A 13,497-nucleotide genomic window follows, 5' to 3' on the forward strand; every position below is an offset into this window, starting at 1 on the left:
CCAATCCATTTTAGAAGGAAATATTATACTTGATACATCAATACTTATTTATTTATATATGTATATATTTTTACTTTACTTTTATTCGTTATTTGTATAGTTTTGCCCTCATTGTTTAATTAGCATGGTTTAAATCAAATTTAAAAGAATAAAATGATAATAAAACGACTTCCGCTTTGTACCGGAAGCGGCGGATCAAACCCGGAACACGTTGCTCGCTCTCGTTGCATCAGACGGCTCTGAAGCGGAGAGGACTCATGCGGCTCTGCTCTGCACGCTAACTTAAGCTGACGTCTCTCTCTCTTTCATCCAAAGGTATGGACAGTTTCTTCAAGACATTTTCTATAACAGGTCACGGTTTCCTTAAACTCCAACTTTTAAACGAGTTTGCACGAGACCTACGCACGTAAACACGTAAAGCTCGGCGTGCACTCACAGAAACTCGAGTTTCAGTTTGTATGATTAGCTAAAGCTAACTAGCCCAGTTGACATAGGTTTTCGTCAGCCTTTGACAGGTGGCAGAGACCAGCCATGCCGAAAGTGAAAGAGATGGCTAAACAGCTACCATAGTCATTGTCTGACACTTTGAAACATTGATTTAGGCGAGTATAAGATGCAGAAATCTGTCTTTGACACGTTTAAACCAGTTTGTTTACAAATCTCGCGTCCCTTGCTAACCTCAAGTCAGACGTCAGTTTTAAGTAACTGTGGTGAATTGATATGACTGGTCAACACACCCTCTTCATAGTTGTCAGGCAGGTAAAGAATGTCTGAGATAGCACTGTAGTAATACTTGTTTTGCCAGACTACTCTCTGACAATAAGAAGGAATTAAACACAAGTGAAAACAGTTGTTCATCACGTCTGTGTCTCCAACAGAGATGGCCACTCTCTACGTGTCCCCTCACCCTGATGACTTCAGGAGCCTCCTGGCTCTCATTGCCGCAGAGTTCTGTCCATCCTCTAGGCCGAAAGCCCTCACAGAGGACCCTCCTGCGTCGCTGAATGCCCGCTCCAGACCGACCCTGGTGCTGGGCGCTGGGGAAGGTGACTCCGTCCTGAGCGGGTCCAGTGCTGTGTCCTGGTACCTGGCCTTACAGGGGAAGAGGGCTGGTGTGGACACAAAGCAGCAGAGCCAGGTGTGGCAGTGGCTCAGCTTTGCAGACAATGAACTCACACCGGTGTCCTGTGCTGTTGTCTTCCCACTGATGGGGATGATGGGAGTGGATAAGAAGGTAAGACGAGCCTCCGAATATTTACTTGAACATGTCTGTGATTAATTCTTATCAGTTTTTAGTCTATACTGACTTGTTGTGTGTTCTCAGCTCCAGCAGAGTTCCCGTGCAGAGATGATGCGTGTTCTTAAGGTTCTTGATCAGGCACTTGAACCGAAAACCTTCTTGGTTGGGGAGAGCATCACCCTGGCTGATATGGCTGTAGTCACAGCTGTTCTTCTACCTTTCAAATATGTACGTATATGTTGTCTTGCAGGTTTTTCTGTATAGCTGCTTTTTGTATCTCTCAGAATGTTTCTGTTGTCTGAGCAAACGTGCAGTTTGCTGCCAGTCACCATTTGAATGTGCTATGAATCAGTCAGTCACATTCTGATCATATTTATTGTTTTTCTTTTTAGGTGTTGGAGCCATCAGACAGGACAGTCTTGACCAACGTAACCAGGTGGTTCATGACTTGTATAAATCAGCCTCAGTTCCTGAAGGTGTTGGGGAAAGTCGCTCTTTGTGAGAAGATGTGTCCAGTCACACCGAAGACAAATGCTGCTGCAAGTGCTAAAGCTGCTAACGGCACTCCTGCTGTTGAGTCTTCCGATGCCACAGCTAATGGTCAGTAGGGCTTGAGGAAGATCAGTTCCTAGATGAATTTGGATTAAAAAAAAAAAAAAAATCCAAATTAAAAATAAAAACTCATTCTCAGTATCATGAGAATCATATTCAAGTTCTGAGCTAGGTTACTTCTTGAGTTGTGGTTGAGCGTGAGCAAAGGCAGTGGATATAAATGTATCTGTTTATTGTAATTATGAATCACTACGAAAAAATATGTTTTGAAAGGTAAAAATGTATAGAAGTAAAAAACATTCAGGCATAATGCATAAAGACAGTACACACACACACACACACATATATATTTCTAGTGTGAACATTACTCTGATTTTGCTTTTGGTTTACTCATCCAGGCCCACCAAAGACAGAGGCCCAACTGAAGAAGGAAGCTAAAAAGAAAGAAAAGCTTGAGAAGTTCCAGCAGAAGAAAGAAATGGAGGCAAAGAAAAAGACGAAGCCACCGACAGAGGTATGGATATTAACTTCTATAAATGGAACTTATTTGGGGCAGCTTTGAAAAACATAAATATGGTGTATATTAATAAAATACATTGCTTTGTGTAAGTTTAAAATCACATAACACGTGTGGGCTCTGCTTTTTAAAAAAAAATCTTTTAGAAAAAGGCCAAACCGGAGAAGAAGGAGTTGGGAGTGATCACATACGATACCCCCACTGCCCCTGGGGAGAAAAAAGGTGATTGATCAGTGTTGGTGGAGGGGTTCACTCTCTTGTAACAGATATATTAGGCAAGAATATGTCCTGAGTGATTGGACTTCAGGTTTTGTTCATAGCAGCTTTACTTCTCCTTTGTCAGGGTTCACATATGTGTCATTTCTGTTTCCTCACTCTCATTTTAGAGACCTTTGTTTCAGTGGTAGCAGGTTTGTTCTAGCCTCAGTGGTAGTGAGGGGGATTGTAGTATCAGAAAAAAGTAGCATCAGTGTGTTCCCTCCATATTCTGAATAATCTTATCATATATTATTGTGATTAGCTTCAGCTCCTTATGTCAACCCTTTTTTCTCTTTCTCCTCTGGTGTCAGATGTCATCAGCCCGCTTCCTGACTCCTACAGTCCTCAGTATGTGGAGGCAGCCTGGTATCCATGGTGGGAGAAGCAGGGATTCTTTAAGCCTGAGTATGGGGTAAGGGAGTCCTTCCTCACACTATAGTCACATAAAGAATAAATGCCATGTTTTTATTGATCATTATTTAGTCCTCAATGCCATATCTGTCTCCCTCCCTACCCTCTACAGAGGAAGAATATTAGCGACCCAAACCCTCGTGGTACATTCATGATGTGTATCCCTCCACCCAATGTGACTGGATCACTTCACCTGGGTCATGCTCTCACCAACGCCATACAGGATACTCTGACTAGATGGTAACTATAATTTGACTGTTCAGCAGCTTGAAATTCAAAGTCATATTATCAGTGCAACTTCTATTGTATACTGGGATTTCTGTCGACCCATTTCAGTCTTACTTGTTGTGATGTGGGACTTGTGTGTTTGAATTGCTGCGCTGTCCCCCACCTGTCCAGGCACAGGATGCGAGGCGAGACCAGCTTGTGGAACCCAGGCTGTGATCACGCTGGTATCGCCACCCAGGTGGTGGTGGAGAAAAAGCTGATGAGAGAGAGAGGCATGAGCCGTCACGATCTGGGCAGGGAGAATTTCATCCAGGAAGTCTGGAAATGGAAGAATGAGTGAGTGAAGCAAGTGGTACAGAGTCAGAGATGTGAAAGAAATTAAACTGCGATAAATACCAGAGTAAAGACTCAGTCATAATTTAGCAACTATGCCTTTTTAGAAAGGGAGACCGTATCTACCACCAGCTGAAGAAGCTGGGCTCCTCTCTGGACTGGGACAGAGCCTGCTTCACCATGGACCCTGTGAGTTTGTTATTTTTTTTAATCCCTGAACTAATTTGAATGAAATCTGATGAATTATTTCTCATTCCCATGCCCATTTTTGTCTTGCCAGAAACTTTCCTATGCAGTCCAAGAAGCCTTTATCCGCATGCACGATGAGGGAGTGATCTACAGGAGCAAGAGGCTTGTCAACTGGTCCTGCTCTCTAAACTCTGCCATCTCTGACATTGAGGTATTTTTGTTAGGAAGAATTGTGGTTAACTGATAAAGAACGAAAGTGAGTGATATCCAGACAGCTACTTTACTTTAAAAAAAAAGATTGAATCAAAAATACTAAAATGATCTGTTATAAAACCTTTGACAAATAAACAATGTATATACGTATATCCCACTGATTACTAGTGCTAGGTATATCTACAAATGGCTAAAGCAAAGATTATGACATTGTGACAAACTGAAAGTATTGGTATGGATTCTTAGATCTGTGTTCTTACTCAGGCATTACATGATTTAATCCATAATTTGGATGAGTGTGAAATGGATTCTCTCCAGGCAATATTTGTGTGTGCCTGTTTGTGTTTAAGATAAAATTAAACAGTGATGTATCTGAGAGGTTTGTTACTCAAGGAATTAAAAGCTACCCAGAGGGTTAAGATGCATATCATAAGAGTAACATCGTATCGTCCCTGGCTTGAGTCCAGCTGGAAACATATATTGCACATCTACCTCCCCTTCTCCTCTTCCCACATTTTTTGTCTGGCTCTTGACTGTACACTGCCAGTTAAAGGCAGATGCCCCAAAATAATCCTTTTAGAAAAGAGAGAAAATTGTATTTCATAGAAAGAATGTGATTATACTGAGGTTTTATATAACGAGGGTATAAAAAAAAAGTGTAATTTTGGAATTCGCAGCAAATGTTTTTAACAGCACTCAGCCTGACTTTGTTAACCCTGTTACAAGGCTGTGACGGAGACGGATCCAAACAGCTCTGCCAGTACTGGCCATGCTGTTCTCTTGATTAAATCTTCTGGTTGCTTCACAGGTGGATAAGAAGGAGCTCGCTGGCAGGACTCTATTGCCTGTGCCAGGCTACAAAGAGAAAGTGGAGTTTGGAGTTTTGGTGTCATTCGCCTACAAGGTGGACGGATCAGGTACATGAGCTTATAGAGAGCAGAATATTTTGAGCAGGCCGTGCCATATGTGTTGTTTATGTTTCACTTTCTGTTCCTTAGATGAGGAAGTGATCGTGGCAACAACTCGTATTGAGACAATGCTGGGAGACTCTGCTGTAGCTGTTCACCCTACCGACTCCAGGTATCAGCATCTAAAGGGGAAAATGGTGCTGCACCCCTTCTGTGACCGCAAGATGCCGATTGTCTTTGATGACTTTGTGGACATGAGCTTTGGAACAGGTAGGCATTGTTACAGGAGTAGACAGTTTGCTGTTTGGTCAGCAACGTGCAGAGAATAGGTAATCATAACAAGTCATTAAGCCTGGCCACTGCCCTTATTAAGCCTGTCCTCTTTTACTTTTTCTGTCCGATTCAAATGTCCCTCTGCACCATTTTCTGTTCAGGCGCTGTCAAAATCACCCCAGCTCATGACCATAATGACTACGAGGTTGGAGAGAGACACAATCTGGCCTTCATCAACATCTTGGATGAGAATGGCCTGCTCATTAACGTGCCTCCCCCCTTCCTGGTATAGTGTCTCATTAACGTCCTTCCCCCTGCAGTGTGTGCATTTCCACCCTGACACTGAGAGTCAGGCCTTTTCATAGTTTTCTTGTTGTTTCGCTTTTATGTCATAATTTTTCCTTTTTAACTATTCTGTCTGTTCCCCAGGGCATGAAGCGTTTTGAGGCCAGGAAGGCCGTGCTGCAGGCTCTCAAGGACAGAGGCCAGTTCAAAGAGATCAAAGACAACCCCATGGTTGTCCCAGTCTGCAGGTAAAGCGAGGCTCATTTGTGCATAAGTGGATACCGGGTGTTTTTGTTTTAGATCTTTTCATCCTGTTATGGATCATCCTCAAAGCTCCACTGTTTATCTACTTTAACAGCCGTTCCAAGGACATCGTGGAGCCGCTGATGAAGCCGCAGTGGTATGTGAGCTGTGCAGACATGGGCAAGCAGGCCGCAGATGCTGTCAGAGAGGGACGGCTCAAAATCATCCCCGATCACCACCTCAAGACGTGGTTCAACTGGATGGACAACATCAGGTAATTATCTTTTTATTTTTTAAAATGGGTTTCTCTGGTTTAACACGTATTGTTTGATTTTTGATTTTTTTTTTTTTTAAAAATTGCGATTTAGATTATTATTTATTTTTTGTAAAAGTTTGACCTGCTGATTCTGATTTTGACTGATCCTGACAGCATAAACCAACATTTGTATGGTCATAAAAAAACACTGACTATTAAATAGGCCTTACTCTTATGTTACAGGACCTTCTCTCACTCTCTCTCTTAACCAAATCTTAAAATAAAGTGCTTTGTAGATGGACAGAGCTTTTTTGTGCAAGATAACATACAACTAAAGATAAAATGAATGCAGTACGTTTCACTTCATCTTACATGTTGCAAGCTATTTTATTCAGTGACCTGTTGGTAAAATGGTCTTAAGAGAATTTAAGTTCGGTCTGATAAGCAGTTACAGTGTGCACTGGTATATTCATGAAGCCTATTGTGAAAAGTAAGAACATAAGGACTCTGTTTCTAATGCAGCACAGCAAACGGTGGTGCCTGAGTCCCTTTGTTGTTATTTTGCATTTCTAATCTTCAACAATGTTTTACTTTCCCAGAAAAAAAACAGTGCAGCAGGTCATCGCTGGTCATACCTAAAACCAGCCGATTCTGGTCCCTGAGGGGGTGATCGTACATCTATTAAATTACGTCAAAATAGAACGCAGCAGTTATGGCATTTAAAATAACACATTTAATTAATGCTAGACAGTGTTATACCAGTTTACTTCTCTGATTCCATTATATGCTGTAACTGCACTTTTGGCCTTTCCATTGAATTTGTTACACAAGTACAGTTAAGTATTTTGAATTGAATGTTTACATTTAGGGACTCTGCCGGTCTTCTTTTTAAAGAATCTCAAAATAGTTGCAGATGAATATTTCTTTTCAGTTAATTAAACCATTCTTGTAGCTATAGAAATAGATGTTTTGAACAATCAAGTCTGTAGCGAGTCCTGTTTCAGATGTCATCCATCCATCTTCCTGTCAGGGATTGGTGTATCTCCCGGCAGCTGTGGTGGGGTCATCGTATTCCTGCGTATTTCGTCACTGTCAACGATCCCTCCGTGAAGCCAGGAGAGGTAAGATGATGTCTGTCACTATTGTTAGGGTCAACAGGGATAAAAGCCATTTGTGTCCATTAATCTACATTTCAGATTCTTTATTCATCTGTTTTTTTTTTCTTCCAGGACATGGATGGTCATTACTGGGTGAGTGGGCGCACAGAGGAGGAAGCCAGAGAGAAGGCAGCAAAACGCTTCAACGTGTCCACTGACAAAATCACCCTCAGACAGGGTAAAATTTAATCCTTTTTAATTTCTCATCACTACAACTACTGCAAAGATCTGTCTCATAAGTTAATGTTTTACAACTGCACACATTCATCTAATGTAATCAATTCTTGTTCTGTAACTTTTGTTCTCGTGTTTTAGATGAGGATGTTCTGGACACTTGGTTCTCATCTGGCATTTTCCCATTCTCCATCTTCGGATGGCCTAATGAGGTAAAACACTGAGGTCACCCACCTTTCTGCTGACACAAATGCCACTTCCATGCTGTCCGTAATAAAGATATCTTCTGAGGTAGAAACACTGAGTGCATTTAGAGGCACGCTCCTATTCCAAATATGACGATATTACAAATTTGATACTGATTATCTGAGCAGAATATTCAGTTTCATTATTCCTAATCATTCTTATTATACTTATTTGGACTGTAACATTTTCTGGTTAAGACATGTACAATGCTGATATCAATTAGAATTTATGAGCATTCTTTGGTAATTTATGCAGCACACTTGGAATATGCGTCTCATTTGGGGTTTTTAACGCTGTTTGCCACACACAGCCTCAGGCTTGTTTGATAGTCAGCCTAGTGTGTTTCCATAGATGTGTTGTACTCAAACAAACCAGCCAACCATTTGCAAGGCTGTGAACAGATGCATTTTCAAAAGAAAAGCTTACATTTCTGTGATGGAGAAACATCGACACTTTGAGGCATTATGAATGTCTTGGATGTCAGCAGGTCTTCAGATATGTGCAAATATCATTGCTGACCTTTTCAAGAAGATGGTTGAACTAATCAGAGGGAGGCTGTCGAACAAGTCAGCCACTGGTGGAAAGATTGTAAAAAAAAAAAAAAAACCCAACTCATTAGGGCGTGTTAATTGGAATATGCACTCCTGCATGTAATCAGGAATATAAGTATGATATTCATTTTCGTTAGCCATGTAAAGAGCTTATTAGGAATATGGTCTTTGTTTAAAATCAGGCCGACACAGGAACATTTTGTGTATGTAAACAACATTGATGATCTAAAAAGGTAATTATGTTATAAAAGAGTATAAACTGGACACGCGTGTCACTGTACCTCTTAAATTTTTATTTGACATATGACACTTAAATGGTGTTTTGTTTGTCATAAATGTTGCTGTGTTTGGTTTCCCCTCAGACCCAGGACCTGAACGTGTTCTACCCCGGCACCTTGCTGGAGACGGGCCATGACATCCTGTTCTTCTGGGTTGCTCGTATGGTGATGATGGGCCTCAAATTAACCGGCAAGCTGCCCTTCAAAGAGGTGAGACTAATGATGACACGATGTTCTATGATCTAAGTGTTATAAGCAGGACGTGACCAAGTAACGATGACGCTTTTTTTCCTCACAGGTTTATCTGCATGCAGTGGTGAGGGATGCCCACGGGAGGAAGATGAGCAAATCTCTGGGCAACGTCATTGACCCTCTGGACGTCATTACAGGGATCTCCCTGGAGGTAAAGCCCAATCATGCTTTGATGCATGTTCAGATAAACGCATACATAAAGCCTTTCCTCTCTCCCTTTTGGGTTGTCTTTCACGTGGAGAGCACACACTCATTGCTCCCCCGAGGCACATATTCTTATGTAAGCTTTATTAAGCACCCTTTTCTGCTTCCAACAAGCTTTTATTGAGGCCATCAATCTCTTCCCCACTGCTCTGTCAAGCGAAGCAGACCTGTCCTCTAGGGGGCACTGAAGGACTTGTAGTAAAACTGCACTTTACCCTTAATGTTTTACTTTAAAGGTCCATTTCTACCCAGTCAAAACATCAAGTAGTTGAAAGTGGTTTCTGGCTCTCAAGATAAAAAGAGAAGACTGTTGAAGACCTTGTTTTGTTTTTCAAATGGTGACTTATTCCCTGTGCCTCTACCCTCTAGGGCCTTAATGCCCAGCTGACTGACAGCAACTTGGATCCAATTGAGGTGGAGAAGGCAAAGCAGGGCCAGAAGTCAGACTACCCAAATGGCATCCCAGAGTGTGGCACAGATGCTCTCCGGTTCGCCCTGTGTGCCTACACTAGCCAAGGTGAACTCATTTGTCTTTTTTGTTATTCTTAGTTGTTCCTCCATTGGCCCGCAGCCTGCATCTCAAGCTTGAGTTAATAAAATAGATCAAAGCAGTAGAAGGAACTTTACCGTCCTGTCAGTGCAAGGTCAGTTGTTACAAATCTGTTTTAATATATTCTGAAATGATCATTTATTCCTGTGTTTGTCTCACAGGTAGGGATATCAACCTGGATGTCAACCGCATCCTGGGTTATCGTCACTTCTGCAACAAACTGTGGAACGCTGTGAAGTTTGCCATGAAGACACTGGGAGACAACTTTGTGCCATCAGAGAAAGCCCAGGTGAGACCAGGGGGAAAAGAACAAAAACAGCCCTGTGCTTATTTGTATTCATCCAGCGACATATTTCGACCAAGTAGATGTTTAGCAAATCTTTCTTCTTGTTACCATTTCCTTTGTCAGGGGGTTCAGTTTCCCCATATGCTGCCCTGCTTTGTATTCATAAACTTGCACACATTGACATTTGGAAGTACAGGAGTCGTGTTATCTGAACCTGAACATTTCCTCTTTTCACTTTGTTCAATGCTCCCAGTTGTGTGGAGAAGAGAGTGTGTCAGACAGGTGGATTCTGTCGAGACTGAGTGCCGCTGTTGGTCTCTGCGACACAGCCTTCAAGGCCTACGACTTCCCCGCCATCACGACCGCCATCTACAACTTCTGGCTGTACGAGCTCTGTGACGTCTACCTGGTAAGGGTCTCGGAGACCGCTGAGCAGTCCTTCAGTAGCTTGTATGAGGGCGTGTGAAAACTTAATGATATCGCAGGAGAGATGTATTCAGGATCAAAACCGATTCTACTCCTTGTCTCTCTCACTCCTCTTGTCCTCCAGGAAAGTGTGAAACCGGTGTTCAGTAAAGCAGAGGAAGACAGCACCAGCCAGAGACAGGCTCTGGTGTGCAGACAGACACTTTACACATGTTTGGAAGTCGGTCTGCGCCTTCTGTCTCCCTTGATGCCATTTGTCAGCGAGGAACTCTACCAGAGGTTACCACGACGACGACCACAGAGTGATCCCCCCAGCATCGCTGTCACATCCTACCCTGACACCGAGGAGGTGAGAAAATAAAAGGGTAATGAGGGCTGTTTTAAAGAAAAACTGACTGAGCTGAAGAAAAATCTTGTGGATGATGAAACTTAAGTTCATATGTCAGTGATGCTCTCTTTTTGTCTCTGTGAGCCCATACATTTTTCTTGGATTTGTTGCAGTTCTGCTGGAACAGTGAGGAGGTCGACCGGGACATGGAGTTCATAATGACTGTGGTCAAGACCATCCGGTCACTGAGGGCAGACTACAACCTGACCAAGACCAGAGCTGACTGTAAGATGACGCATGATTATAAAAGTTACTCTGAAATGAATCCTGTTTAAAGTGAACTAATTATCATCTCAATCACAAAGGGAAAAATGGTGATGAAAACTAACAGTAGATTTACTGAAATACCATAAACAAAGCTAAAATAGACAACTACAAAAGTAGTTTAATTTACCCAGTGTCTATCATGCACTCTCTTCACCTGTTGCCTCCTCCATCAGCAGGGTTCTTTTTCTTCTGCAGTGTGGAGTTTCCAGTTATTCCAATTATACCACCACTAGCTGGGCACAGTGAGAGGGTAAAACAATGCCTCGTCCTGTTTCGGTTGCAATGGCAGACTCATTTCCTTTGTACTCTAATATTGCCCTTGTTTTTCTGGGTAAATTTCAGCCTGGTGGCTGGCCAAATGGCATTGTGAAAGTGAGACTTATAAGGAGCCAATCTTAACGTGGAAGGTGTGATTTTTCTACAGCCATCCCACTGCAGTCGGTATTTACTTCAGAAATTAGGCCAAAAAGTCGTCTATTGCCAGTTTAAGTACAGTTTTAAGGTTGTACTTCATTATTTCTATTTTATCCTACATATACTTAAACTTAACTGAAATGTAGATGCAAATACTCTGCTTTTAACTTCTGTATATACGGTAATGTATTTGTAATTTTGATGATTCGTTGACCTTTAAAATATGATGCATTGTAATGGATTTAAACTACAGAACAGTGTTTACAGGAGTGAGAACTGGCTGCACTCTGGCAAGCTTCAACATCACAAGCTGCTCACACAGTAATACATCAGCAATGACAATCTGGTAACATAACATTATGTATAAAGTAATATCATTTTTTGCATTAGGTGTAGTTACTTTTTTTTTTTTTTTTTTGCATTTTCTTAAACTTACCACAAGGAACTTTTAACTGGTTATGATTTCTGTTGGGTAGTGATGCCTCCACATGACCTACATAGGCAAATGAGACCATCAGCCAGAATATTGGCCATTTCTGTAAAATCAAAATAGAAACCAGCTCAAAATAGTTACCCAACTCTTACTGACTTCTCCGGGTTGGATCAATCCTCAAAATAAAACTATTTTTCATGGAGCAGTGCTCAGGATGAATTGAGGGGTCTCACAGCCCGAGGAGAGAAGCTGCACAAAGTTTACTGTATTTCACAACAGTCATCTTTCGTCCAAAAGGGCTGCCAGAAACAACGACAAATAAAAGCTTTATGTTGTAGCTTTGATTAAGATTTAAATGCAGGGCTTTTATTGTTAATGGAGTTTTTTTTTTACATTGTGGAGTTGCCACTTCGACATAACAACCTGAAAACTTCCTCCACTGAGAATAATACCCAGGTTGAAAAATGCTTGAATCACCCTGAAGCCAAAGTACATAAACATCATGTACAATAATGTATCTTGTCTACAACTTATCTGTTACGATGCCTAAACTTCAATTCACCCATTTCTCTCCCAGGTTACCTCCAGTGCATAGACTCTGCGACTGCGTCCTTGGTGCACAAATACAGTCTGCAGATTCAGACCTTGTCTTATTCTCAGGCCATCATCCCTCTGACAGACAACCAGCCTGTCCCAGAAGGCTGTGCTGTGGCTATTGCCTCTGACAGATGTACTGTCAACCTTATGCTCAAGGTGAGAGAGGGTTGCCTGAGCCCTTTAGTTTCTCCCACTGCTTATCTCTCCGCTGTGTGAATATATTTTTTTCTGGCTTTGTTTTCAGAGTTACGACTAAGTTTGCTTGTAATTATCCGTTTATGTTTTTAAGGTGAAGAACATGTTTGAATTTCAATATAGACAATCTGTTTTTTCAGACACACAATCAATCCTGTAAACCAAACATCTGTTTATTTGAACTGAAATAATCCTATCAGACTAACCCTAAACCTGGCATCAAATAATCACGAACAAAAAAAATGTTTATACGAGCAGCAACATAAAAGTGAAATATAGAGTAGATTTCTGTGGGTATGAAGGAAGTCTGTAAACTTTGTTTTCACAATTGTATTTACAAATTGTTTGAATTTTACCCTTAAAAAGCGGTATATACCCATGTTCTAGTTTCCCTAGACACAAGATGAGGTAATCTTTGCCATTTATTCCTTCTTAAATTCACTGGCTTCATTTTGAGACATAACATGACTACCTGAATAGTCTAAGAGCATGATTGCATCTCACCTACTTGGTAATCAAGGCAGGTAAATAAGCTAGGAATGCTATTTAAACAAGGCCTCCTCCACTTGAATTTAAATGTGGTATTTCCTTCTCCTTTTGAAGATCTGAAATAACAAGATGTTAATTTACGACTGTTGTCTTTATAACCACTTCTCCTTTAATTCCCCCAGGGTCTCATTGATGTGGAAAAGGAAGTGGCTAAGTTGATGACAAAGAAAGGAGACTTGGAGAAACAGATGGAGAAACTGAGAGAGAAAATGGCAAAGGGTGACTACAAGGAAAAGGTGCCAGTGAAGGTGCAGGAACAGGATACTGAGAAGGTGGGAAAAATAAATTGAGTCTATGTTTCACGTGGTGTTCGAGGGTGAGTTCTTGTTGAATAATAATTACTTGCGTCTCTCCTCAGCTTCGGCAGAGCCAAACCGAACTTGAAAAAGTCAAAGAAGCCATGGACAACTTCAGGAAAATGATGTGACTTTCCCTTTAGCTTTCTGTAAATCCGGATTTATTTCCTCTTTTTCATGTCTCTATTAATTTTCATAATCATTTTCCACGTTGATTGTATTGTGGATTGAATTCAATAAAGCTCGTATGATAGTCTTGTGTATTGTTCTGAGAGAGTTTGTTAATCTAAGTCTCATACATCTGTGCAATTTGCTGAGCATTAAGGTA

General features: G+C 41.3%; 1 protein-coding gene across 1 annotated transcript; it reads left to right on the forward strand.

The window, feature by feature from the left end:
• The first annotated feature begins 183 nt into the window (after positions 1–183).
• vars1 (valyl-tRNA synthetase 1) lies at positions 184–13,430 on the forward strand. The gene is made up of 29 exons (XM_037074855.1): positions 184–315; positions 879–1,234; positions 1,325–1,468; positions 1,633–1,840; positions 2,191–2,306; positions 2,456–2,531; positions 2,879–2,979; positions 3,091–3,218; positions 3,378–3,542; positions 3,647–3,728; positions 3,820–3,939; positions 4,750–4,858; positions 4,940–5,119; positions 5,284–5,408; positions 5,552–5,655; positions 5,766–5,924; positions 6,937–7,027; positions 7,136–7,241; positions 7,379–7,449; positions 8,397–8,522; positions 8,611–8,715; positions 9,138–9,285; positions 9,480–9,607; positions 9,858–10,013; positions 10,155–10,379; positions 10,532–10,643; positions 12,110–12,285; positions 12,996–13,145; positions 13,232–13,430. The coding sequence occupies exons 2-29, from the start codon at positions 881–883 to the stop codon at positions 13,298–13,300; spliced, it is 3,834 nt and encodes a 1,277-aa protein (XP_036930750.1). The 5' UTR covers positions 184–315; positions 879–880; the 3' UTR covers positions 13,301–13,430.
• The last annotated feature ends 67 nt before the right edge of the window (positions 13,431–13,497 follow it).

Source organism: Acanthopagrus latus, chromosome 17 (genome assembly GCF_904848185.1).
Source record: "Acanthopagrus latus isolate v.2019 chromosome 17, fAcaLat1.1, whole genome shotgun sequence".
Lineage (NCBI taxonomy): Eukaryota > Metazoa > Chordata > Actinopteri > Spariformes > Sparidae > Acanthopagrus > Acanthopagrus latus.